Source organism: Plasmodium coatneyi, chromosome 10, assembly GCF_001680005.1.
Source record: "Plasmodium coatneyi strain Hackeri chromosome 10, complete sequence".
Lineage (NCBI taxonomy): Eukaryota > Apicomplexa > Aconoidasida > Haemosporida > Plasmodiidae > Plasmodium > Plasmodium coatneyi.
The window spans coordinates 922,844-947,550 of NC_033565.1; the positions used below are offsets into that span (position 1 = coordinate 922,844).

The 24,707-nt window shown below is 40.4% G+C and overlaps 3 protein-coding genes across 3 annotated transcripts; 2 read left to right on the forward strand and 1 right to left on the reverse strand.

The window, feature by feature from the left end:
- Positions 1 to 11,909: 11,909 nt before the first annotated feature.
- PCOAH_00030050 (Uncharacterized protein) lies at positions 11,910 to 12,191 on the forward strand (the record flags this gene model as incomplete). Its single annotated transcript, XM_020059807.1, has 1 exon — positions 11,910 to 12,191. The coding sequence occupies one exon, from the start codon at positions 11,910 to 11,912 to the stop codon at positions 12,189 to 12,191; it is 282 nt and encodes a 93-aa protein (XP_019915404.1).
- Positions 12,192 to 15,496: 3,305 nt separating this feature from the next.
- On the forward strand, positions 15,497 to 16,888 carry PCOAH_00030060 (Uncharacterized protein; the record flags this gene model as incomplete). The annotated part of the gene is made up of 1 exon (XM_020059808.1): positions 15,497 to 16,888. One exon carries the CDS (start codon positions 15,497 to 15,499, stop codon positions 16,886 to 16,888), a length of 1,392 nt encoding a protein of 463 aa, XP_019915351.1.
- Positions 16,889 to 18,100: 1,212 nt separating this feature from the next.
- On the reverse strand, positions 18,101 to 22,970 carry PCOAH_00030070 (Uncharacterized protein; the record flags this gene model as incomplete). Its single annotated transcript, XM_020059809.1, has 10 exons — positions 18,101 to 18,384; positions 18,498 to 18,552; positions 18,669 to 19,391; positions 19,535 to 20,172; positions 20,337 to 21,724; positions 21,851 to 21,904; positions 22,008 to 22,098; positions 22,227 to 22,311; positions 22,467 to 22,524; positions 22,690 to 22,970. 10 exons carry the CDS (start codon positions 22,968 to 22,970, stop codon positions 18,101 to 18,103), a joined length of 3,657 nt encoding a protein of 1,218 aa, XP_019915253.1.
- Between the last annotated feature and the right edge of the window lie 1,737 nt (positions 22,971 to 24,707).

Consider the following 24,707-nt stretch of genomic DNA (forward strand, 5'->3'; position numbering starts at 1 on the left):
CCCCGTAACTTTTCATTCTACCACCCCGTAACCTTTCATTCTACCACCCCGTAACCTTTCATTCTACCACCCCGTAACCTTTCATTCTACCACCCCGTAACCTTTCATTCTACCACCCCGTAACCTTTCATTCTACCACCCCGTAACCTTTCATTCTACCACCCCGTAACCTTTCATTCTACTACTCCTAATCCTTCATTCTACCACTCCTAATCCTTCATTCTACCACTCCTAATCCTTCATTCTACCACTCCGAATCCTTCATTCTACCACTCCGAATCCTTCATTCTACCACTCCGAATCCTTCATTCTACCACTCCGAATCCTTCATTCTAATACCATTACACTTTTCATCCTCCTACTAACCCCCTTTCTTTCTTTTTTTTTTCTTTTTTGTTCTTCTCTTTTATTTATTTTTTTTTATTTTCTGTCATTTCTTACTTTTGTTCTTCCATTTGTATGTTCAAATAGCTGGTCGGGGAAAGATAATTCCTACAAGAGGCAAGGAGAAAAGGAAAAAAAGAAAGCAGGGACGTTCTCAAAAAAAAGTATTTATGCATTTTAAAAAAAAAAAAGAGAAGGAAAAAAATTATAAAAGGAAAAACCTATAACAAAAAAATTAATAAACTTCTTGGATATTCAGTAAAAAAAATTTACCAAAAGGTCAAAATGATGTAAAAAATTGCTTGGGCTTATATTGATTTACACATAAACGTGTAAACACTTTCATACAATACAAAAAAAAAAAGAAAAAAAAGTAGCAAATAGTACAAATGTTGTAAGAAATTATGCATATCGCATAATGGAAGAAAGAAGAATGTTGTTATCATATGTTATTTCTATTTATATGCCCTTATAACAATCATGTCAAAGTGTTTTGTAATAAATGATCTAAATATACAATTTCTTTTATTACACACACACATACACATTTCCTCTTCCCGTTCACACACATTCCTCAAGCACACCACCATTCTTGCCAAGGGATTGGTATGCACATACAATAAAAGGAGAAGCACACAATAAAGAAGGGGAGGAAAGCAACAACAACAACCAAATAAGGAACAACCCAAATAAAAAAGAAGGGGCTTTTTACTGTCAAAAAAAGAGTGGACTTGGCGTACTGCTTTTTTTTTGCGTAAGGTCAACTTAGCGAAGCGTCACATATATGTGCTGTTTTCCGCAAAAAAAAAAAGAAGTGTCTTAAAAAAAAAGTGTATTCTTACAAAAAAAAAAAAAAAAAAGAAAGGAACTGTGTACACAATTACACAAATTTTTTACCATGTTACATGTGTTTGTATGAGAAAGAATCAATATTATGAGGACAAACTGGCACATTCAACAAAAAAAAGGAAAAAATTAAATTGAACTAATTCATAATATTAAAAAAAAATATATATATCCGTCTACCCTTCTAAAAATTAAAAAAAAAAAAAAAAGAAAATAGGAAGAGTACACACACAAAATAAAAGGTGGGTGTAGCTCCCTCACCACCTTGTAAGTATAGAAAATATGCAAACTCCCTTTTTAAAGGTGAAAATTGAAAGTTGAAGAATTGAAAATTTGGGAAGATTTAGAGAAAGGGGTTCAGTTCATGAGAAGTTACAAAAAAAAAAAAAAAAGAACGAAGAAAAGAGAAAGAAGAAAGGTCATTTTGCTCCTTACACTGCATAAGCTCTGCGTTAATTTATGCTTGCTCTGATGGGGGAAACACTACATTCAATGTTATATACAATGCGTTACATTCCACACAATGTGTTGTTACATGTTTTGGTAACTAATGTTCTTCCTTCGTTGCTGTCTTCCATTATTCGTTATTCCCCTTCCTCTTGTGGGTCGTCGTGCGCCATATATAGTAGATTCATCTGTTGAAGATTCAGCTATTGTTGAATATGTTGTCGAAAGGTCCGCAGAATCGTTCGTTAATGTATCCCAGTTCCTTGTACCTGATGTTCTTTTTTTTCTATTACTGCTTCTACCGGAGGTGCTCCCTCCTCCTCGTCCTCCTCCAAAAAAATTGTTGCTTATCCATGATGGGAAGAGACCGTACTACGAAGGAGGGGGAATGGAAAGGTAAAGGAAGAAAAGAAAAAAAATAGTGTTGAAGGGGGTACAAAATATATATGGGAAGGAACTTATTTTATATACACTTCTAAATGAGAACTTAAATATCAGTAGAGTGATATTATGAACACTTCTACTATAGTAGGAATTACTTTATATAAAAAGAAGGTTACAAGTGACATTCCTATTAGAGTACCAGCAGAAGCAGCAGCGGGAAGTGCTGAGCTACTTGCTTTAGATGCATATTTTAATTCTAACTTAACGTCCTTATAAACTTGAGTAGTCCCTGTAGTTCCCTGCTCTGAAGTAGGTGATCCACCATTCGTTAATTTTAGGGGGTTCTGATTATTGCTAATATCATATTTGTCCTTGAATTCCATACAATATGGATCTTTGTCCCATTTGTTTTGACAATCAGTAAATACATCTTGAAATGCTGTTTTAGATTGGTTTAGGTGGTCGTAGTAGTCTTTATCACAGGAGTTGTCATAGTCTTTCAATTTTTGCTTTATTCCTTTATAATCAAAGGAAAAGTCAAACACTGTTTTTCGGTGACCAAAGAGGTCCTTGATCAAGTGAGTAACGTCTTCGTCTTTGTCCCCGTATAGGAGTGTGCAATTGTCCTTAACATCGAATAGTGGAAGTGCGCCATAAATTTTTTTCATAACGTTCAAAAAAGTAGGACCATCATTCACACTTTTCCCACCCCCGTTACTTTTCCATACGATATCCCCTAACCAATAATAGAGAAAATGACAAAGAAATTTATTGAACAATTTGTCCATTTCCTCTGACTCGGCCGACTCTTCGTCCGTTCCGCCTGGTACGACGGGCCGGGGGGGACGCCCAGGCACTAGTTCCTGTGACCGGTTTGTTTGTGCCTGTGCTGCTTCCGTCTTCTTCTTGTAAGAGACATAACATAGACCATCTGCGATCTTCTCAGCATTAGATCCAATTTCAGTACATCCTTGCAGTTGAGTCTTCACGTTTTCTTTTACCCCTGTCCACTCACTAATAAGTTTACAGTAAGTGCTAGCCGTTGTGGGGACTCCCCCCGCACCGTCGACCCCATCGACGTGCATATAGAACTTTGTTCTTGAATATAAGAACTGCAGATCCCCTTTCTATAAACATAGGGAAGTATAAAATGTACATGTGTTTACAAATATGTTCATTTTTATACTTTTACTTTTTATTTTCATTTCTATTAAAATATGCATGCATTATTATTCTCGCACAGACATATATTTATGGAAATGTACATTCTAAATAAAGTAAGCACTAACCTGTAGGTATAATTTCCCTCCTGACATTGTTAATGTGTTTGTGTGTTTCTTCTATGTATATATATGTAATGTATATATGTATATAATGTGAGTTTGTGTGTGTATATGTGTATATAATGTGAATTTTGTGCTATAAAATGTGTACTTATAGTAACAATACATATATATAGATATATATATATATACGTAGAACACACATATGTATACATGTATACATTTAGAATGTACATAAATATATATATGGTTTGCAAACTGTTCAGGATGATTGTACCCTGGACGTGCATGTTGTACATTTATATTCCCTTAATAGTTGTATATAATATCATGGATTCCTCTTTAATAAGTGTATACATATTATTTATTCTTCTTTTTCTTAGGGTACTAATGACAACACATTACATGTATTAAGTTCTTGCACATATATAATTAAATTGAAAATATGAATAAATTATTCATAACAGCAGTGTAAGGAAAGAAAAGAAATGAAATCGCAGAGTTCCTGTGATATATGCACTCTTTTTTTCTTTTTCGCTTTATATGATGGACCACCTGCTACGCTACACGCTCCTACACATCATTACTGCACTCTGTGTTATTGCACTCTGTATATGGGACTGTTTGAAAAATTATGCTTCGGTGTGCACGTTCCCCTTACTTTGCATATAAGAGTACAACTCTCCCTAACGAAAAATGCAAACATCCACTATTAATTTAAACATCGTTTACACCTTAAAGATGACTATTAAAAATTCATTATACATATAGTGGACTTTATGTATGGATCACCTTTTCTTCGTCCAAATGTGTATATTCCTTATTATTCAATAAGTCGAGCGTGCACATATATACAATAAGTCATATATAAATAATGAAAAAAATTACTTTAATTACATGTGTGAAGAAGAGAAGGAGAAATATTACGAATCCTCATAATAAACCTTTTCTTTCCAGTACACATTACCCCTTCTCTTCCATAATTGTTCAATAATAATAATTCCTCCTTTTTCATTTCTCTCCTCCGATAAGTATATCGTATCTCACTTATATGTGCACCAGATTCCTTGAGCCATATACACAAAAATGAATATTATTTTTATACATTAATGTAAACGCCCTTTCCATCTTTTTCCATTTATTTTACACTACCAGGAAGCTTCAGAAAGGTTAGCAGAGGTTAATCAAGCTTAAACAATTCGAGGGTTAAAATCACTTACAGTATCGGACGCACCTTACACGACTAACAAACATTCCACTATTTCATTCTCTGGACGTTATAATGTTTAAAAGTGTTTTATAATTTTTTCAGTAGTTCACATCATTCAAGGTTTATGGTTCAGGGTTTAGGGTACATGGATTAATGGTTTAGAGTTAAGGGTTCAGGTTTTTGCATTTAGACTTAGCGTTTCAGGGTTTAGGTTTTTAGGGTTTAGGTTTTTAGGGTTTAGGTTTTTAGGGTTTAGGAATGAGATTTTTAGGTTTAGGGTTCAGGCTTTAGATCTTTGTGTTTAGGTTTTAGGGATTATGCTTCAGAATTTCGCATTTTAGGCTCAGGTTTTGGTGTTCAGAGTTTAGTTTTCAGGGTTTAGTGTTTAAATCTTTAAGGTTTACTTTTTACAGTTTAGGATTTAGGGTCCAGGGGTTTATGGTTTCAGGGGATTTTAGCTTCAGAGATTTATGGGTCCAGGGTTCAGGGATTTATAGGTTCACGGCTTAGGGTTCAAGGTTTAGGTTTCAGGGTTTAAGGTTCAGGGTCTAGGGTTCACGGTTTAAGTTTCAAAGTTTCGGCTTCAGACTTTAGGGTTCAAGGTTTAGTTTTCAAGGTGTATGGTTCAGGGTCTAGGGTTCTGGGTTTAGGGTTTAATGTTCAGGGTTTTTGGTTTAGGTTTCAGGTTTTAGAGTTTCAGAGTTTAAGTTTCACGGTTTAGAGTTTAATGTTTAGGTTTAATGAATTTAGGGCTTAGGATTTAGGGTTCAGGGTCTTAGAGCTCAGTGGTATAGGATGGGGCGTTCAGCGTTAAAGGTTTAGTGTTCCCGTTTTAGTATTCACCTTTTTGGATTTCCGGATTGCACGTCCCGAGTTGTGTGTATATACGCTTTAGCGAAATAATCCTATGTATTCTCTTCCTAAGAGAAACATTCCTAAATGCATCAGCATCCAATATATTCCTACTAGATAGGTCTTAGTTCTAAGACGTCGAACCCTAGGTCTCGCAAAAGGGGACCCTAAAATCTAAAGCCTAGTAGTTTAGGAATAAAACGTAAAACCTAAAGTGTGAAACGTCACCCATAAGTATTAAAGCCTAAAAGTAAAGCTTAAACACTTAACCCTAAACCCTAAGCCCTAAACCCTTTAACCCTAAACTCTAAACCGTGAAAATAAAACTCTGAAAACATAAAACCTGAAACCTAAACCCTCAACCCTGAACCCTAAAAGCTAAAACCTAAACCCTGAACATTAGACCCTGAACCTTAAACACGGAAAATTAAAACTTGAACACTAAAGCCTGAAGCCAATAGCCTGAACCCTAAACTCTGAACCCTAGAGCCTGAAGGTTAAACCCTGAAACTTAAACCTTTAACCCTAAGCCGTGAACCTATAAATCCCTGAACCCTTAAACCTATGAACCCTAATACCTGAACCCTGAACCCTAAACCCTAAACCCTAAACCCTGAACCCTAAACCGTAAACCCTAAACCCTAAACTCTAAAAAGTAAACCATAAATATTTAAACACTAAACCTTGAAAACTAAACTCTGAACCCCAAAACCTGAGCCCAAAATCTGAAACTCTTAAGCATAATCCCTAAAACCTAAACACAAAGATCTAAAGCCTGAACCCCAAACCTAAAAATCTCATTCCAAAACCCTAAAAACCTAAACCCTGAAACACTAAGTCTAAATGCTAAAACCTGAACACTAAACCCTCACACCTTAAGTCTAAATCGTGAAACCCTAAACCTTATGCACTGAAGACTAAAACGTTAAGTGCTGAAACTCAAAACCAAAAACGTAACCCCTGAATCCTAATGTCCTGAATATTCAACCATTAGCTCATAAATCCTAAACTCAAAAACCTACATACTAAAACCTATATCGTAAACACATAATCCTGAACCCTAAATCCTGAAAACGGAGGTCCCCAACTCTTAAATCTAAAACCCTAAAATCTATAATTAAAATCTAAACCCTCAAACGCCAAAACATGACCCCGAAACACCGAATTCCACACCCTGAATCCTAAGTTCCGAACACTAAATCCTGAACTCATAAACTCCTAAAGCCTAAACTCTGAACACTAAACCGTGAATCTAAACTCTGAAATCCTAAAACCTGAAACATAAATCCTAAATGCTGAACCCTAAAACCTGAACCCTAAACCCTAAACGCTGAATCCCAAGGACCCTTAACCCTAAAACCTGAAACCTAAACCCTAAACTCTGAACTCTAATTCCCTAAGCCTAAATACCTAACGCTACATTCCTAACCCTGAACCGTAAGCGCTCTAACCTAAACCTAAACTAGAATATATATAAATTAAAAGGAATAAATTGTTCGCTCAAAACCTTCATTAATGTTAAAGGAAGATAATAAGGCACATTAATGCGTGGAATGTTTAGTGTAGAGTAAAAAATCTAGAGAAAAGTACTGCAGTAATAGAATACATATTCTTAGTATAGGGGGGAGTTATTTATGTAATGTGCTTATCAGACGGGAAAGAAAGGGGTAGCACAATAATATGTAAAGTATAATGTGTATCAAAAAGAGAGAGAATGAAGTAGATCGAATAGTACAGAATGTATGTTTTTCAGTAATAAGATTTTATTCGTAATATACCTATGAGAAGAAAGAAAGAAGGAATAGAAAAAAAGGAAAAAACAGAAGAAAGTTATTATTAGCGACTATAAGTGATAGAAAGTGTACTGCAGTATAATATTCTGAGGACACGTGTGGTCCTCCTTTCTTGAGTGTAATTAATTCAACTCTTGGCACATTATATACTCTACATGTATTCCATGAATACACGCTCCACTTACTACATATTCATATATGTGTGCACATTTCTTAGCAGGAATAGGTACTCCGTACATATGAACTGCACTACATATATGTATTAACAGTTCCTTAATAACAAGCCCTTCTTTTAATAATAACAATTGAGAATAAATTCATGATGCACATATTAAAATTCTTATTAGGAGTGGGGAATAATATCATACTTATATACCTATATATACATATACGTTTCTCATATGTATTTTTTGGTCCTTTAATTATATATGTGCACATATGTAATGATTTTGATGTGTATGTGTGTGTATGTAGTGTATATTATCGTTCTTTGAACAATTAAGCAATACGTATTTTTAAGAAAGAAGAAGTGTAAAAAGTTTGATATATATATACCTCCCACTGAGGAACTTCCCAACTTGGAATATATATAAAGTGAAGAATCTCACATATGTACGACCTTTATGCATAAGTAGGAAAAAACTTCCATAGAAATTTACTATATACAAGAATATAGATACATACAATGAGTCCAGGGGTAAGTAATAACACTGAAGGGATTGTTGCTTCCCTTCCTCCTCCTTCCACACCTAACACAACCTTCCTTCCTTCTGCAACATGGACACTTATATATATGATGTATATATAATAATTTGTGCATAGTGCAGTAAATAATAATATAGGAAGGAACGTACACACATGTAGAAAGCACCCATTTTTTACACATGCTCCATTTCTTGTCAATTACTTTTTTGTAGGGTGCAGGTCCAGATAAATTACCATCAGAGGAAGTATATGCTGAATTCAACGAAAGGAATGATTGTACAGGGCACCATACGAGACCAGAATGCAACCAGAGAGCAGTGAAGAAAATGCAAGGGGCATTAGGTGTAGGGGGAATAGTTAATGATGAGTTAGCCAATAAAATTGTGAGCAACTATTATTATGCATGTACACAGAAGAGGAGCGGCCTCCCAGGTTATTATAAACCTTGTCACTTCCTGTACTTTTGGATATGTACTCAAGTAAAAGAAAAAATGTATCCTGGTGCAGATTTTCGGGATACCATGAACTCTATTTATGATAGATTGTGGGAATACCCATTTGGGAAGAGTGGCTATATAAGGAAGTGCGGTAATATATACCGTAATATTACCAAAGATTTCTGTGAATTGGTTAAAAAATTTTCTGATTACGAATATAACATTAAAGCTCTACAGAGTAAACCGGAGTGTAAGAATGATCTCCTCCAGAAGAAGTATGACACAAAAAATCTTACTGAAATTCAAAAAACATATTCAGATTTATGTAATCATTGTAGGACACCTAGGAATACATATTGTAAAGAATTTACTAAGAATCACTGGGATAAGAGTACGTGGAAACCGTGGGACTCTCTGAAATTAACATGCACTACAGCGCGCGAGGAGGAGTGTGAAGATCCCTCTTCTGGATTAGGAGTCTCCAAGCAGGTACGAAAAAAATGGCAAAGGAAAAAAAAATTGTTTCCCCTATAAGCAGACAGGGAAAATGAGCAACATCCACATTCATTGTCCTTATGGAACTTTTCTTCCTATTTCTAGCCTTCCCCTTAGGAAGGCTTCCTTCCTCCCTTCCTTCCTGTGCACCATTTCTGTGTCCTCCCTCTGTGTGCATTATGAATAAGTTTGTATCATTTATGTGCGGTATGGAACTTGTTCACTCTACATGTAGAAGGTAATTTAGGTCAAAGGAACCGGCACTATTTGCGCAAGGAAGGAGGGTCTAAGGAAGGAAGAAGGAAAGGAAAAGGTCTAAGGACGGAGCAAGGAAAGGACGGGTCTAAGGAAGGAAGGAACTAAGGAGGAAGAAGGAACAAAAGATTCTGAGCAGGATCTAAGGAAGGAAGGAAAGGAGGTCTAATGGAGGAAGGGAAGGGATGGTCTAAGGAGGAAGGAAGTGAAGGAATGGAGAATCTAAGGAAGGAAGGAGGGACTAAGGAGGAGGAAAGTGAAAGGAATGTCTAAGGGGGAAGGAAGGAAAGGAAGGGTCTAAGGAGAAAAGGAGTGTCTAAGTAAGGAAGTAGGTTCTAAGGAAGGGTCCAAGGAGGAAGGAAGGAATAAGGAGATCTAAGAGGGTCTAAGGAAAGAACTAAAGGGGGGGTCGAAGGAAGGGTTTAAGGAGGAGGAAGGAAAGGAAGGTTGTCTAAGGAAGGGAACAACATCCCCGTTCAAAATGAACACATATATGTCCCTGTTGTACATGTGCACAATTATGTATGTGTGTTGCAATAGGGAAGTTGTAAAATTACATGGGAAAATATATGTATTTCTTCCTTAATTATGTTTATAGGACTGCAAATTGGATGATTTACTCACAAGCAAAGAGCACTATAGGAAATTTGAGGAAGCCGTGGCTAATTGTAATGGGAGTAGTCTGTGGCCCCCGAAGGTGGATGAAAAATCAGAGGGAAGTAGGGATATTGAAAAGTATGCGCAACAAGCTGCGGAAGTAGTATGCTGCGTGCACGAGAAGGTAGAAGAAGGAGGAAGAAACGGTGAATATTGCAACTTTCTTTATTTTTGGGTTGGGGACAAAATATTGGAGACCGTCCGTGATAATGAATTTCCAGAAGTTATGAAAAGGATTTACCAGAATGTAGGAACATCTTCAACGAATTTTACCTGTACGAATATATACGACGGCATGGACGATACCAATTTCAACCGAGTGAAGAGAGTATATGAGTATCAACAGGATTATGAAACTATAAAAGGGAAATTACAATCCGATATTTCCTGTAAAGATGATGTTGACGGTCACCTGGATGACATTTGTGGAGCATACACAAATATGGTATTAGAATGTACCCGTGATAAAGGGAAAGGCAAGAAGTATTGTGATGACCTTAGAGAAATCTTCAGTGACGACAAATATAAGGAACTGTTAGGGGAAGACTGTACTATAAATGTTCCATCTCAAGTTGAAGCTGCGTCCGCAGCATACGGGGCCATAACCTCCCCATCTGGGAGTAACATCACCCCCGCTGTATCGGGCACACTCGCTACAATTGGAATGGCTGCTGCCGCCTCATTCTTTTTATATAAAGTAAGTAATAACTATTGAAAGTAATAATTATTACCATTATGTATTTGAAATATATATATGTACTACACATATTTTTATGTCCACCACCCTTAACAACCTTCCTTACACCAACCACCCTAAGAATCTTCCTTCCGTCCACCTTAGACCTTCCTTTCCTTCCTTCCAGTTCTCTTAGACCCTTCCTTCCCTTTCCATACTTTCCTTCTTTTTTTCCTTCGTAGTATGATCTTTTACCTTCTGGGATAAAAAAATTCCTTGGGTGGAACAACAATAATAATAAAAGGAAAAGCAACAGTAGAAGGAGAAGATTTGCCGAACACAATTTCCGTACAATAAAGGACGATTCATCATTAGGCTCAATAACAACAAATGACTCCACAACAGACACTTCCACAATGGACGATTCTACATTATATTCTGCCCCGTATACTACTCATTCTAGAAGAACAAGGAATGTGCAGAAGAAAAAGAATATTGGTTACCAGAGCATGGAACATTGAATAGAACATGCAATGTTCCCTTCCTTCCTTTCAAGGAACAATAAATAACATCGCGCAAAGTCCGCACACAGTTTCTATATACAGTGTAAGAAACAAAGTGACATTTTTTCTCTTCTTTTTCCACCCTTCTTTCTCTTTTTTTTTTCTCTCTTTTTTTTTTTTTCTTTTAATAATCTTGATTTGCCTCCCGTCCTGCTTTATCTGTTTTGTCCGCTTGGGGGGTGAGCGAAATATATAGGGTTTCCATGGCCAAAAAGTAGCTTAAAAGAGGGACAAATTTTGTTCCCAAGTTGGTTTGGCTTCCCCCCTCTTTTGAGAATGGGCGGCTCTCTCCGCAGGTTTTGCGCGTTATCAAAGAAGGATCTTCCTACTTTTCCTTCACTTTTTTTTCTTACCTTCTTTTTTTTTCGCTAATTTTGTCCTTCCCCCTTTTTTTTATTCTCAAACCATTTTTGAGGTCCCGCAAACACATCCCACTCATCGTGCAAAAAAAAAAAAAAAAATTGAGGCTCATTTAAATTTTTACTTGGATCCTGTGTGTTAAGGTTTGCCCCTCTGTTAATGCAACATTGAGGGGGCGAGAGGCAACTTTTTTTGCGCACGGATAAATCCACCGTTTGGCTCTGTGCCCCGTGACTTCTTTCGCGACATTCCTATAAATTGTTGGTCACATGCCGTATTATATGTACGTATGTATACTTAGTACTCCCCTCGGAGAAAAAGTAACTCAGCCAATTTTCAGATTAACATCCTTTGCGAAGGGCACCATTTAAAGAAGCGGCAAGTACACTACATCGACGGTGTCAGATTGCCTCAAATAAATTTTTTTCTTTTTTTTTTTTTTTCTTTTTATCCTTCCCCTTTCCCCATCATTGCCGTGGCGACATTTTGCTTCTTCCCCCCCCGCGCGTAGCAACCAACTTGTTTACTGCTTTGACACTTCTTCCCCTCCAATACAAAACTAATGTTTTTGAGCGTTTTCAAAATGAGCGTACAGAAGGTGATCGAAGAGAAGTTAAGCTCAGCCTTGAAGCCCACCTTCCTCGAGTTGGTGGATAAATCCTGTGGCTGCGGAACAGCCTTCGATGCAGTCATAGTGTCTAGTAACTTCGACAGTAAGAGGTTGCTGGACAGACATAGAATTGTTAACGATGTTATAAAGGATGAATTGCCCAACATACACGCTTTCTCTATGAAATGTCACACACCCACCGAGTTTGAGAAGTTGAGGAAGAACCAAACATGAGGTGGTTATCCGTGGGGAACCCTCGTACAGAAGCAACACACCCCTCATCTCCATTTGGAAAGAACATTTTAATGTTAAGTATTTAGGATCAATGTTTTTTTTTAGCGTGTCCAGTGACTCCCCCCTTTGGTCACGTTAAGTGTGGCTCCACGCCCATAGTGTATAATATGTAGAATACACAGGGTGGTCAAGTTTTTTTTTTTTCTTTTTTTTAACAACCCCGTATGGAACTCCTTTAACAGGAGCAAAAATGAAAAAAACTCTGTTTCACCTTTATCCCTTTGACCTTATAATTTGAATGAGACATCCCCCCTTCTTCCTTTTCTATGAAATATTATGCTCACCTAGGGTGAAGGGATGACATTTTTTGCTCAAATGTGAGCCCCCACTTTGTTGAGCTATTTGTCCCTCTTAAAGATGTGCACCCTGCTCCATGTGCAGGCGCAGACGCAGGCACAGTGTTGTTGGAGGGGCACACACACTTGCTCCCCATTCTGAGACGAAACGGATTCACACGCATGTTACGCTCTTTAATGATTACAGGACAGTTCCAATATGGGCAGTTTTCCTTCCCTTAGCAGAGCACACCACAGAGTTCCTCTGCATAGAAAACTGCATCTGGTTCATCCATCCGTGCACTCATCATGTCCACTCCACTTTGTGCGTTTTCTCATTTATACAGGCTGCAATTGCCACACATGTGGGTTAACATTTTTTGATTTCCCAAACATGTTGTTGCTTAGTTTTTCTTTGTCCTGTGTGGAAAGTTTCTTTTAGTGCCTAGTTAATTCTTACGGGATTAATCCTTTTCAGCATTACGCAAAAAATAGTGCATATGAGTAGAGGAAACACATGCCAATGCACGTGAAATGTATGAACATGCCAACATGCGACCATCCTCCTGGGGCTACATTTTTTTTTTTTTTTTTTTTTTTCATTTTTCCTTTTCCCGCTCATCCTTCGAACTGATAAAGGAGCGAGTCTGTGCAGCACCACGTTGCACAACGCGGATTGAGCAAAGGGGACTCGTCACATGGGTGCGCAGGTACTCCTACATGCAGGCACAATTGCAGAGTACATACCAATTTGTAGGAAGGCGTCAACGGGTAGAAATATGGTCACACATGGAACTAGGTACCATAAATGGTACCTCCCGTGAAAGCAGTTATTCGGCTTTTTTTTTCCCCTTCTGATATTGGAAGTTGCACACCGATGTGCGACGTGTCCTTATAATTCTACATATTTCCACGCATTGGTGCACCTCCCCGATTCAGCCGTGTTGAGAGGGATTGATAGAGCGATTTCACGGCCCCTAGTGGCAAGCTCTTGAGGCGTCTATTTTTCACGCCAGTCGTTCAGAAATTTTTATTCCCGTTCATTCGTGTTTTTTCACTGCACAGATTTCTTCTTATGCGGAAACAAAAACAAGCAGGAAAAGAATAGATCAAAAGTAAAGCAGAACAAAGCAAAATGAAGCAAAATAACCTCTGCTCGTTCGCCACCAATGCGCAGGGATACGTGCGTGCATTTTAACGTACCCCACACGTGCACATGTGCGTACAAGTTGCATACACCCCTGTGTGTTTGCGCAGGTGCCACAGCAATTGTAATCACTCACTCATTGGCCACCACTGCATGCTGGTGTAGAATATGCTCCACCGTTTTTGTGGAGCACTTCGCACGTTAAAGTTAAAAAGGACAAATGGAAAAACACCAGTGGAAGGAAATTCTGAAAAAAAAAAAAAGAAAAAAAAAAGCGTTCCAACTGTAAAAAGCTAGAAAAAGCCACTCGTGCAACAAAAATACACACACAAACTACAAATTATGGATTAAAAAAAATATGAACAAGCAATAAAAAAAAAAAAAAAAAAGAAAGAAACAGACAGCTAAAATCTCTAACTTTTGGCTTTATTTGGCGTGTTAAAAAAAAAAAAAATATATGAACAGGCAATACGAAAAAGTAACCAGCTATAGCACGGAAAAGGAATGCGCGCGAATGCGAAGCGAGCGGAAAATAATTCTACGCCGTTCGGAAAAGCAAAAGTATAAAACGGAACATAGAAAATGGAACATAGAAAGTGGAACACAGAAAGTGAAACATAGAAAGTGGAAACGCGTGAACGCATCAACGGAAAGAAGCAAAAAAAAAAAAAAAAAGAAGCAAAGCAAAAGAAACAAAAAAATCTAAATAGGCAATACTTACAAAACAGACAAACCAGACAAATTGGCAAAAAGGATAAAACAAACAAACAGACAGATAAAGAAACAAAAAAACGCGTGAAGATAACACAAGCGAACTGGAATTGAAAAAAAAAAAAAAAAAAAAAAAAAAATTCAACGCACATGTAATTTGTTCATGTGTATGCATCCATGTTTAGCTTTCTTGCGTGCTTTTGCGGACACAAAAAATTATTTCATTTTATTTTAGTTTTTTTTTTTTTTTCCTTATTTTCCTCTTTTTTTTTTTTTTTTGGTTCTTCCTTTTTCCTTCCTTTTTTTCATTCTTTTCGTCTTTTTTTTTCTTTTCTTGTAAATTTTATTTTTTCGTTTTTAAAGACTAGCATATTCGCAGTGTTCCCGAGAGTTCCGCGCACATCCGTATGCATACGCATGCACTGGCACACGCGTACACGTAAGTGAAGGCGCAGTGAGCATCGCCAGCGCATCGTGGGGACGCATTCGCATGTGTATGTTTCACACGTGCACAATTTTCATATGTTCACCTCGCATATGTATACTTTCCATTTGCACACCCCTCATCGCGCATCCATTCATCCGCGCGAAACACCTCCCATTCACACACGCCAGTGAATTAAAAAAATAATTGTACAGCCAAAGGCCACCGCACGTGCAGAGCGTGTCCAGAAGCGGAAGCGAACACGATTTTATTTTGTTGTACGTTCGTGTGTGCACCATTGTGAAACGGTAAGCATCCGGAAAAGGAAAAGCAAAAGATGTCCAAAAGACATCCAAAAAGAAAAAAAAAAGAAAGGCGAAAGTGAAAGCGAAAAGGGTGACCGCCCAAACGCGTGACCCATTTGAGTGCACATCCCCAACGACACACTGAATTCTCCTCTCCCCCTGTAGACATTGGCAACTAATTATTTTAGTTGAAACCCGCCAAAAGGGAGTAAACCGTGGAAGGCGCAGACAAGTGGAACAGCGCAAAAGCGCGAAACTGAAGCGAACAGACAGGTGAAACGCAGCACGTAGTGTAAACCGGTTTTGCCTCGCCGCGCATACACACAGATACAGACATAGACACGCACAGTGTTTTTCCCCTTCCACCCCCCGAGAAGTGCAAAATGGAAAAGTTACAGCTGCCAGAATGGAACGATATCGAAAGATATTTTAAAGACCCGGAGTTGATCACGGCGGAAATTTTGTTTGTAGGTCTAACCCTGTGTAACGTATTCGTTATGTACCGCCTGTTCCTAGATGTGATTCCTTTCCCCATTTTTGTGACTTGGTGGCAATTAGCGCAGGGGTTGTTGGTTGCCTATGTATGTGGGGAGTTAGGAAAGGAGTTTCCTAAGTTTGCTTACTTTCCAAAAGTGGAAATAAATGAGAATATGCTCAAGGTGTTATTTGTCCCGTCCATTTTCTATTGTCTAATGTTAGTGTTGTCTAATTATTTGCTATTCAAAACCCCTTGTATAGCGTCCTACCCAGTGCTTGTTAGTTTTACGGTAGTGTTTCACCACCTCACTCGTTTTGTTGGATGCGGGGAGGAGTACATGCCTCTAAGGTGGAAGTCCATAGTATTCCTCCTAGCGGCCTTTGTAATTGGCTGTTTCGATTCGAAGACTACAGGGAAAGGAGTAATAGTGTGGGCTCTATTATATGCCCTATTTTCAGCTATCTTCAGAGCAGGCTTCATGCAGAAAATAATGCACCTTGTAGATGGCAAAGGGAATACATTACACAACAACCAGCACCTTTTAGGAGTTCTACTCCTACCTATACTGATTGTGCTGTCTGGAGAATGGGCCGTTTTTGGACACATGCCATACAACATTATGTCCTTGCATACTTGGCAGATGTGGGGTTGTTTAATAACTGTAGGTACTTTGCCGTTTATAAAAAATGTCATTTCTAATAGGTTGGTTAGAAGAACAGGACAAGGCCCATGGAGATTTCTAGAAATAATTTCTATAGTGTTAGTTTTCCTTATCGGGATGACGTACAATGCACCTTCCTTTTTAGGATACGTTGCCATAGTGTGTGTAATTATTGGCCGTTCTTTGGGTGCCTTCGATGTCATGCTGAATGCATCAGACTATATGGTGGCAGAAGACGAGAGGAAGAGAAAAACGTCCAAAGCGAATTATGCCAAGAGCAGACAAGGGACTCAGGCGTCGAAGCCCTTCCTGTACTCTGGGGATAACGAAGACGATGAGGAGGAAAGTTCCTTCAGCTCAAATGACAGCAGAAGTTACCAGGGGTCTCAGGACTACGACGATAAGGACAGCGTGAATAGTAGCTCCCAACAGTATAGTGTCCACAAGGGAACCAGCAGAATGGACAGCTCTTCTAACCAAACAAGCCACGCAGGAATTTCCGGGGATGAGAGCAGACGGGGAAGCAAAATAAGTGACGCCAAGGGAAGTGGACCTGGCGCCAGTTTCCAGTCCAAGTCCAAGTTGTCCCGGAACTACTCCTCCAAGAAGCAGGAACTTGTCGACTCGCAGGCTTAGCCTTGTAGTTGCATCGTTAGCGTAGCGATGTTTTCCCACCAGCATGGCATCGCTAATGGAAGGATGAGTCTCCACCAATGACGCGCCCCTCAGATTTGTCGTGGCGCGTTCCTCCCGTTTGCGTTTCCGACTCGGAACCGCAACCTCAGCCGATGCGAACACAAGTATGAGTATAAATATGCGTATGAATATAAGTATGTATGCGCACACACACCTACGCACGCTTGTATGTAGCGTGTGTGTATGCCCCCCCGTTTAAACACACATGTGTAGTCCGCCAAGAATGCATTTACCGTCCCCCCTTTCCTCCTCTTTCCTTTCTTCCTCTCCTGCCTCCTTTTTTTTTTTTTTTTTTTTTTTCCGCCAGTGCTATGATTTATTTCCCTTTTTTTTGTTAAATTTTTCGATTTATAAAAAAAGAAAAAAATAACACAGACACCTGAGCGCATGTGTATTTGTGGGACCAGGGTTCACCGCTCGGTGGTGAATTGTCACGTCAAAGGGAAAATGCGTTACCGCACATTTTTGGGTAAGTCAATTGAGGCAATATTGAGCCATTTTTCAGGTAATTTTTTCATTTATGTCTTATACCGATCGTGCGCGCAGGGGAATGGGCAGGTTGTCCATGTGATTAGACAGGGACAACTGTACGACCAGATGACTAGAACATTTCTTTTTCCAGAATGTGTGCCGAGTAGTGCGATACGGGTGGACAACCCGTTGGAGGGTTACCTAAACAGGAATGCAATCCTGAGATGTGACCCCACACATGCAGAGATTTTACAACTATGTGAAAAGTAATGCAGGTAAGAGAGCAGGGAGTAAGGTTAGCTGCACTTAGACATGTTATCGTCTAACGTGATGTTTGGCAAAAATTTGAGTTTTTTTTTTTGCGAAAATTTTCTAATTTTATTTTAGGAGGTTAAAGTGCGCATCGAAATGGCAAAAATGGACTTCACCCATGTGTGGCCATCCCTCGTTGGATATCGAAGAGTTGGGAGGGGTCCCCCTCCGGGTCGACCTCCACCCCTGCACGTCACCCCGTTCTTTCGCTTTCGCGTTGATACCCTCTGTTAGCGTACTGGGATGTGCTTTCCCACAGACTATACTACGTACTACGTAAGGGTGGAGTTGTTCGGGCCGGCGCAAAAGAGAAAAGAGGTGAACTTGTCCCGGTGGACGTCACGCATAAGTAGCGGCAAACGCGCGGCGTTACAAATTTCTGAATAAGCTACTTATATTTATGTCCCCCTTGGATGCGCAGTTGCTGGACGCGCCGAAGAAGGAAGACGTGTCCTTTCCATAGCTGCCGATGTTGTTCCTAAAAAAGGGAACAGTTCCGCTGTGGCTTTTTTGTAAGTTCCTACTCCTCTGGGATGTTATATTTGGGAATAGGACCTCCATGATGCTTTCATAGGGCCCACTCTTATGCGTCTGAGTGGGTTCTCCGGCATGCGATCTTCTTGGGAAGGCAGCGGGGAGGTTTTGCGGGAAATCTACGAAGGTGTGGGGGGGAGGAATACAAAATGGGTTGCACGTAGTTCCTCAGGAATGTTTCCAAAGGGGGAATGCACAGATGTGTTGATGCGGTGGAACGTCTGGACATTACTGTTGGAGATCATTTTGGCGAGGCTGCCGGGGGAAAATTCGTCCAACTGGTTTCGCTGCAAAAGGGGCGATGATGGGGGGGCATTCAAATGAGCATGTAAATGGTAGCGGACGTGTTGATCGATGTGATGGCCTGTCCGGATCCACCGTTTCGTAGCCGTGTGTAGAGTACCTCCCCGTCGAGGTCCATGCTGGGAATGTACTTCGTGTCGAACCCCTCTCCTACGACAAGCACATTAGGCATGCTACAGATCATCTTCCCGATTTCACTGTATTCACATATACGCATGAGGGGCCGTAACTCGCACCTGTACAGCTTGTACCACTCATTAGTTAGATGTATGAATTTGATTCCATAGATCCCATGTTGAGAGAGGAGGAAGAGTGTCTTGGCTACCTGTTCCTTTTCAAATAAACTTTGTCTGTCTGTTATGAAATCTTCATACGTTAAGTCGGAGGAGTAGTAGATCGGGCCACACATCTGTTTGTTCATTTCATACTCGCTCAGGATAACTCCACTTTTCTTATATGCTAGGTATAGCGCGTTCTGATTTTTGCAAACGTGGATTACTAGGTTGTAGAGAAGCTTGTGCAGGTGGTACCGTAGCATTTCTAGGTTGGTCTGCTCTCCACTGCTCTGCACGAATGGTACACCCTGAAGGAAGGGACCCCCTTCACTGCTCACAAATGAACCTCCCCCATGGGGGCGCCCGAAATTTTTGTTGCTGTAGTGAATGTAACTGTCCATGCGGTTACTGCTGCGGTTTTTCCTGGACTTGCTCATAATTTTTTCATAGCTCTTGCTGACGGTTGAGCGTGGGGGCTTCAGATGATCCAGTCCTAGCACCTTCATCATCTTTGAGCAGTCCCCTCTGGCGAATTCCTCAGCGACGTCCTGCAAAGTGGGGGTGAAAATCATCATATACGATACGGCATGTGTAGATTGGCGGCGGGTTGCCAAATCGGTCACTGCTACTGTAAACGGGGGCACCACTACCGGTGCTATCGCTTCTAACATTGCTAACGTTAGTAACGCACCTTATACGTAGCGTCCTTGAAGTAGTGTGAGGCACTCATCGGGGTGAACTTGGACCGGGCGAACGGCTTCAAACTAGAAAGCTCCTCGGAAGAAAAATTGTCATAAAAATACTGAGCAGTATCTAGGGTGAAGACCTGTATGCTCCTACTACACCCGGCAATAACAAGGTTCGGAATTTCCTCCAGAAGTCTCCTCAGCTTCTTTGCCTTGTAGTGGTTTAGGTAGAAGCTCAACGGGTACTGCTCCGAGTAGGCCTTGTTCCATTCACTCTTAATGGAGGAAACAAACACGCCGATGATGTTTTGAGATGCATCTTCGGTTGTGCCCTTCTCAAGCGAACTCGATAGTGGGTCCTTCGAATATTCGCCAGATGGTGTCTTGTCCGATATGCTCTGCTTGGCCGTTTCTTGTGTGATGAAAATTTCATGCACAAAATCGGACGTGTTCGTGGTTGAGTTGTTTTGTTGCTCTTCTACTTTGTCATCCCCAGTTTGGACTGCATTCGGTGCTTCCTTTGCAATGCTACTCTCCTTTGCACTGTCACCATCTACCTCTACTTTATTAACATGCACTTCATCCCTGCTGACCTCCAGTTCGCTCCTTCCCAAGTTCTCATTTTCGTATGTCTTGCTACTACCTGCAGGTTGGGGAGGTGGAAAAGGTGATAAGAAGAAGTGCACGACGTAGATGAAGCGAAATCATTCCACGGGTTGTTATAGATGGATAATCATGCCACCCAATATGTTCTCCATGTGAGGGTGCTTCCCCTTCGTTATGGCACACGCAGGTAGGAAGACTGACCCTGGTGGAGCAATTCCTCCTTTATTTTTACTATGTCTTCCCACTCCATCTTCTGCCTCTGCGTGAGGACAACTACCAGCTGGTACAGCAGAATATGTAGTTGTGCCTTCGTTAGCATTTTGATGAAGGGGTGTTGTTCCTGGTTGTGGCTTGGGTGGTGGCTCAAGTTACGACTGTGGTGTTGACTCAGATTATGACTCCCCTTTGAGTACTCCTTTGAATGATGCTTCTGTCCCTGGATGCCTACCCAGTCGCTGGAGTACATGCACGAGTTGTCATGGCTACTCTGTCTGTTAAGTTTGCATATCAAATTGGTGCAGGGTTCCTGGGAAAAACTCCCCTTCATTTGGAGGGCCGACTCACTGTCCCCATCGCCGTCGCCGTCACCAAGCACGTTGTTAGAAAATACGCCATTAACCAGGCTGCTACCACTTCGATGTATACTCCCACCGCTAACACCCTTCCAGATACGCTCATGCGACTTGGAAGTCGGCAAAATAAAACTCCCATTGGAATTAAATTTTTTCTTCTTAGCGTCATTGTTCGCAGTGAGTACACTCCCCAGATGTGCATTGCTAAGGGATCCTCTTCCCCTGCTGTTTAGTGCACTAAGGATACTATTGTCCCCCCCGTTAAATGAATTCGACCTAAAATCCTGATCATTGAAATGTGTCGAGACGGGAACTTTTTTGCTACCCATTTTGGAGGGTGCACTAACTTTGAACTCATTGCTCGGTAACGACCTTATCGACTTCAGATCCGGAATCTTATGACTATAAGTTAGTGGAGTAATTCTAAGTTTCACATCATTAGGAAGTGATATTATTTCTATTTCTTGGACCTCTTCTAGGAAGGCTTGAAGTTTGTCTATTCCACATCTGGTTTGCAATATTTTTAAATTGAAAGACGACCCGAAGAGCTTCTTCACCTCCTGCTGCAGCTTCGTCAAGGAGACACTACAACTCGCTGGTGTTTCTTCCTCCGTTAAGTTAGAATTGTAGTTGGTGCATTCTCCTATCGTGCCTAGAATGACTTTTAGAAAAAATTGTTTGTCTTCGTTCATTTTTGGCGTTTTATATTTTATGATTAGGTTCTTTTCTGAGTCGTGATTTGTTTCCTTTGGTTCATTTGGGGTGGACTCCTTGTCATGCGGCTCCTCACATTTTCCCGTCGATGTGTTCGCTGCTTTATCTGCTGTTTTTTCCACCTCCTCACAAATCAAGCAGTGGTCCAGGCTCCTGACCATATTGTAAATGTTGGTAAATCCTGCGTGCCTCAGATTGAGGAGGGCGTTGTACTTCTTGCAGTATTCCCCCGAAATTTTTTCCATCTTGATGCCCTGGTACCCGAAGGATTTTATCAGCATTACTAGATTTTTCGTTGTGTGTCTGAGAAAGGGGTGATTTGATGTGCAGGATCAGTTGTCTTGCGTTCGCTGGAACTTTCCGGTCGCAGCGTGATGCAACGCTTCGATGCCCCTCCGGCATTCCACTCACTGCTGCATCTTTTGATACACGTAGAGCGAGTTCTGCGGCTTGAACTCAGGGGCCACTGGGTTCAGCTTGCTCCTGTGCAAACATAGGGGTGTAAAAAAGTGATGTACAAGCTAAGTGCCACTTCGTGTGCCGAAGCAGTGCGCTGTGTCAATGAAACATTTTGAGCGATCATTACTCATATTTTTGGATAGGCTGTCCGTCTTGTTTTTCAACAATTTCGCATTTCAGACTTTCCATGTATTGTACGTCCGAGAGGTTGTTTCGTTCTGCGTGTGTGTAGAGGGGGTAGAAAAGTAGGAGGGGTGGTTTACAAAATTGTGACAGGAACAGGGAGATTAGTTGCAACCATTACACAACATTTCTCCCTTGTGTTAAAGCAGCTTCCCTGCCTCACCCATCAAATGTATACTTATTTTTTTTTCCGATGTAGAGCATTCCTTTCCCAAATCATCCTTTTCCTTTGCGTCCGTTTCGCATACCTAGAGGGGAAAAAGACGCATGATTTTTTTTTTCTTTTCTGCTTGAGCATACATGTGGGGGTAGAACAGACGAACACACGACACAAAGAGGTGGCGTGATAAAATATAAATTTATGCACATGGTGGAGATAGTGAGGAATGTACTTTTTGCTTACTTGCTTTCCTGCGTCTTCATTCCCTCCGGTGGACGCTGCAATACTATCTTCTTCCTTGCTGCGAAAGAGTCGAAGCAGCCGATGCTGTTTTTTCAGCTGCTATGAACAGAGCAGAGACGAAAACGAAACGCCCTGGAATTGCTAACCACTCATTCGGTGAATTCCCCCGCTAATCTGTTCTTTTTTTTTCTTTTTTTTTTTTATATGTTGCCCTTTTTTTTACCTTTCCCCTATGCATGTCTCGCAGTTGTCACTTCGTCTGCTCAGAACAGTCCCGGTTTTCCTTTTTTTTAAAACATCCGAATCTTGGTGAGCAGATAACGAATCCTCTTGGACCTTTCCACTCAAGCTACTCACCTCCGCTCTTTCTACATCCTCTTTCGATTTGTTCATGTTTTTCTGGCCAGACTCCTCCTGTAGAACATTTGTCGCTTTAGTGCTGCCCAAGAAGCCCATTAGGCACGACTTGGCATCATTTATTTTTGTCATTACGTTTTCCTGCATTTTTCTTTTGGGTGAAGAGCGAAGTTGAGTTTCGTGAGCGCTGGTTGCCACGTTTGTCAAACATAAAGTGTGTGCTTTTTTTTTTCGTATTTTTTCTGTATTTCTTATATTATTATTTTTTTTTTTTCCCTCATTTCACCCCCACAGGTCAGGTAAAGGTTCCAATTAGCTAGCTACCAACTCTGCACATACAAAAGTGTGGCATAATCCTCTCAGCCTCTCTCCAGCCAAGCCGTTGTTGCAACAAGTGGAGTGTTTCAAATGTGAGCTACACAGATTTGAAGCTAGTCGCACGTTTTCCTGTTCTTTGTTTTTTATTTTTGTATTATTTGTTCTTTGCTTTTTTGCTAGACAGTTTGTAGACTCGTCCGCTTCGCCGATCTGACACATGGAGCATGTTGCACGGGTGATAGGCACGTGCATGCAAACGAATACAGGTATAGGAACACGTACGCACGACATGTCCTCTGTAGCGCTAGTTTGCGCGCTGATTTTCTCACCTTCTATGTCCAAATAGAGTGTCAACGTCGGTCAAGTGGACTCACCAAAACGGGTTTAGCTATGTGCCTCCTTGAGGAGTGGGACTGCGTAGATTGTTCGCTTAAGTGTATCGCATAAAAGCAGTGTCTGGATGTTTTCTCTGCGGGGTTGCTTTACCAGTTCGTTTTACAAAATCTTTTTTTTTTTTTTTTTAATAACTTGTCCACTGACGCAGGCATACACACATGCGTTAGTCGCAGTCCAAACTGAGCCAAAAAAAAAAAAAAAAAAAAAAAAAAAAGACCAGCTATGTTTTGTATGACTTGATCTGTATTTTTAAAAAAAAAAAAAAAAAAAAAAAAAAAAAAAAAAAAATTACTAAAATGGGAAGTCAGGAAAAGTCGGAAAAAAAAAATAAAAAATGAGTAGCAAAAAGCACGACGAAATGCTGAAGTGAGGAGGGTGGCGGTGGAAACGCTAAATGTAGAATTCGCAGGTAATCTCTCAACTTGCATATAATGATTTGTACGGACAACTATTCGTAGTAGGGATGTACACCCTATTTGTCCTTCTTGCCATTCACTAACTGGTGATACACCCCCGTCTGCGAATGCACACATGTGGGGGCATTGCTGAGCAGAGCCGAGCGGACTGAACGGACCAATTTGAGCCAATCTCGTGGATACATGCCGTGCAAACATGTGTGCAGCGTTGCAGTGAGGAAAAGGAGGAACTAATTGCGGACAGACATATGTCTCTTTTATTTTTGTTCATTCTGATTAAGAAGTCGCTTCGCTTGATGCTTAATCTTTCCTTCCGATGTTGTTGTCGCGGTTGTACTTGTGTGCACGTGGAGATGGACAGGGACACCAACACACACCTGGACAATCTGACAATAGCTCCAATGGATGAACGTAATACAAGGCGGGGGGGCCAACTCGGGGACCTTTCCTGCCTTGCTTCATTCGCAAATAGGCACCATCAAAGTAAGAGCGGGGAAATGGGAATTCTGATTTTATAATGTGCGACAAGCTCTATTGTCACCATGAAATAGAAAAAAAAAAAAAATAATAATAAAAAATAAATAATATAGAAAGAGATAAATAAAGCAAAATCGGATTTAAAAACGAATTAGCTACTCACTTGTGAGAACCCTTCCAGGTCCTGAAATAGACCGAGGGACGCATCCCGATAAGTATTCACCGCGTATGCCTATTAATGTGCTCTGCCTAGGCCTATCAATTCCCCGGGATTTCC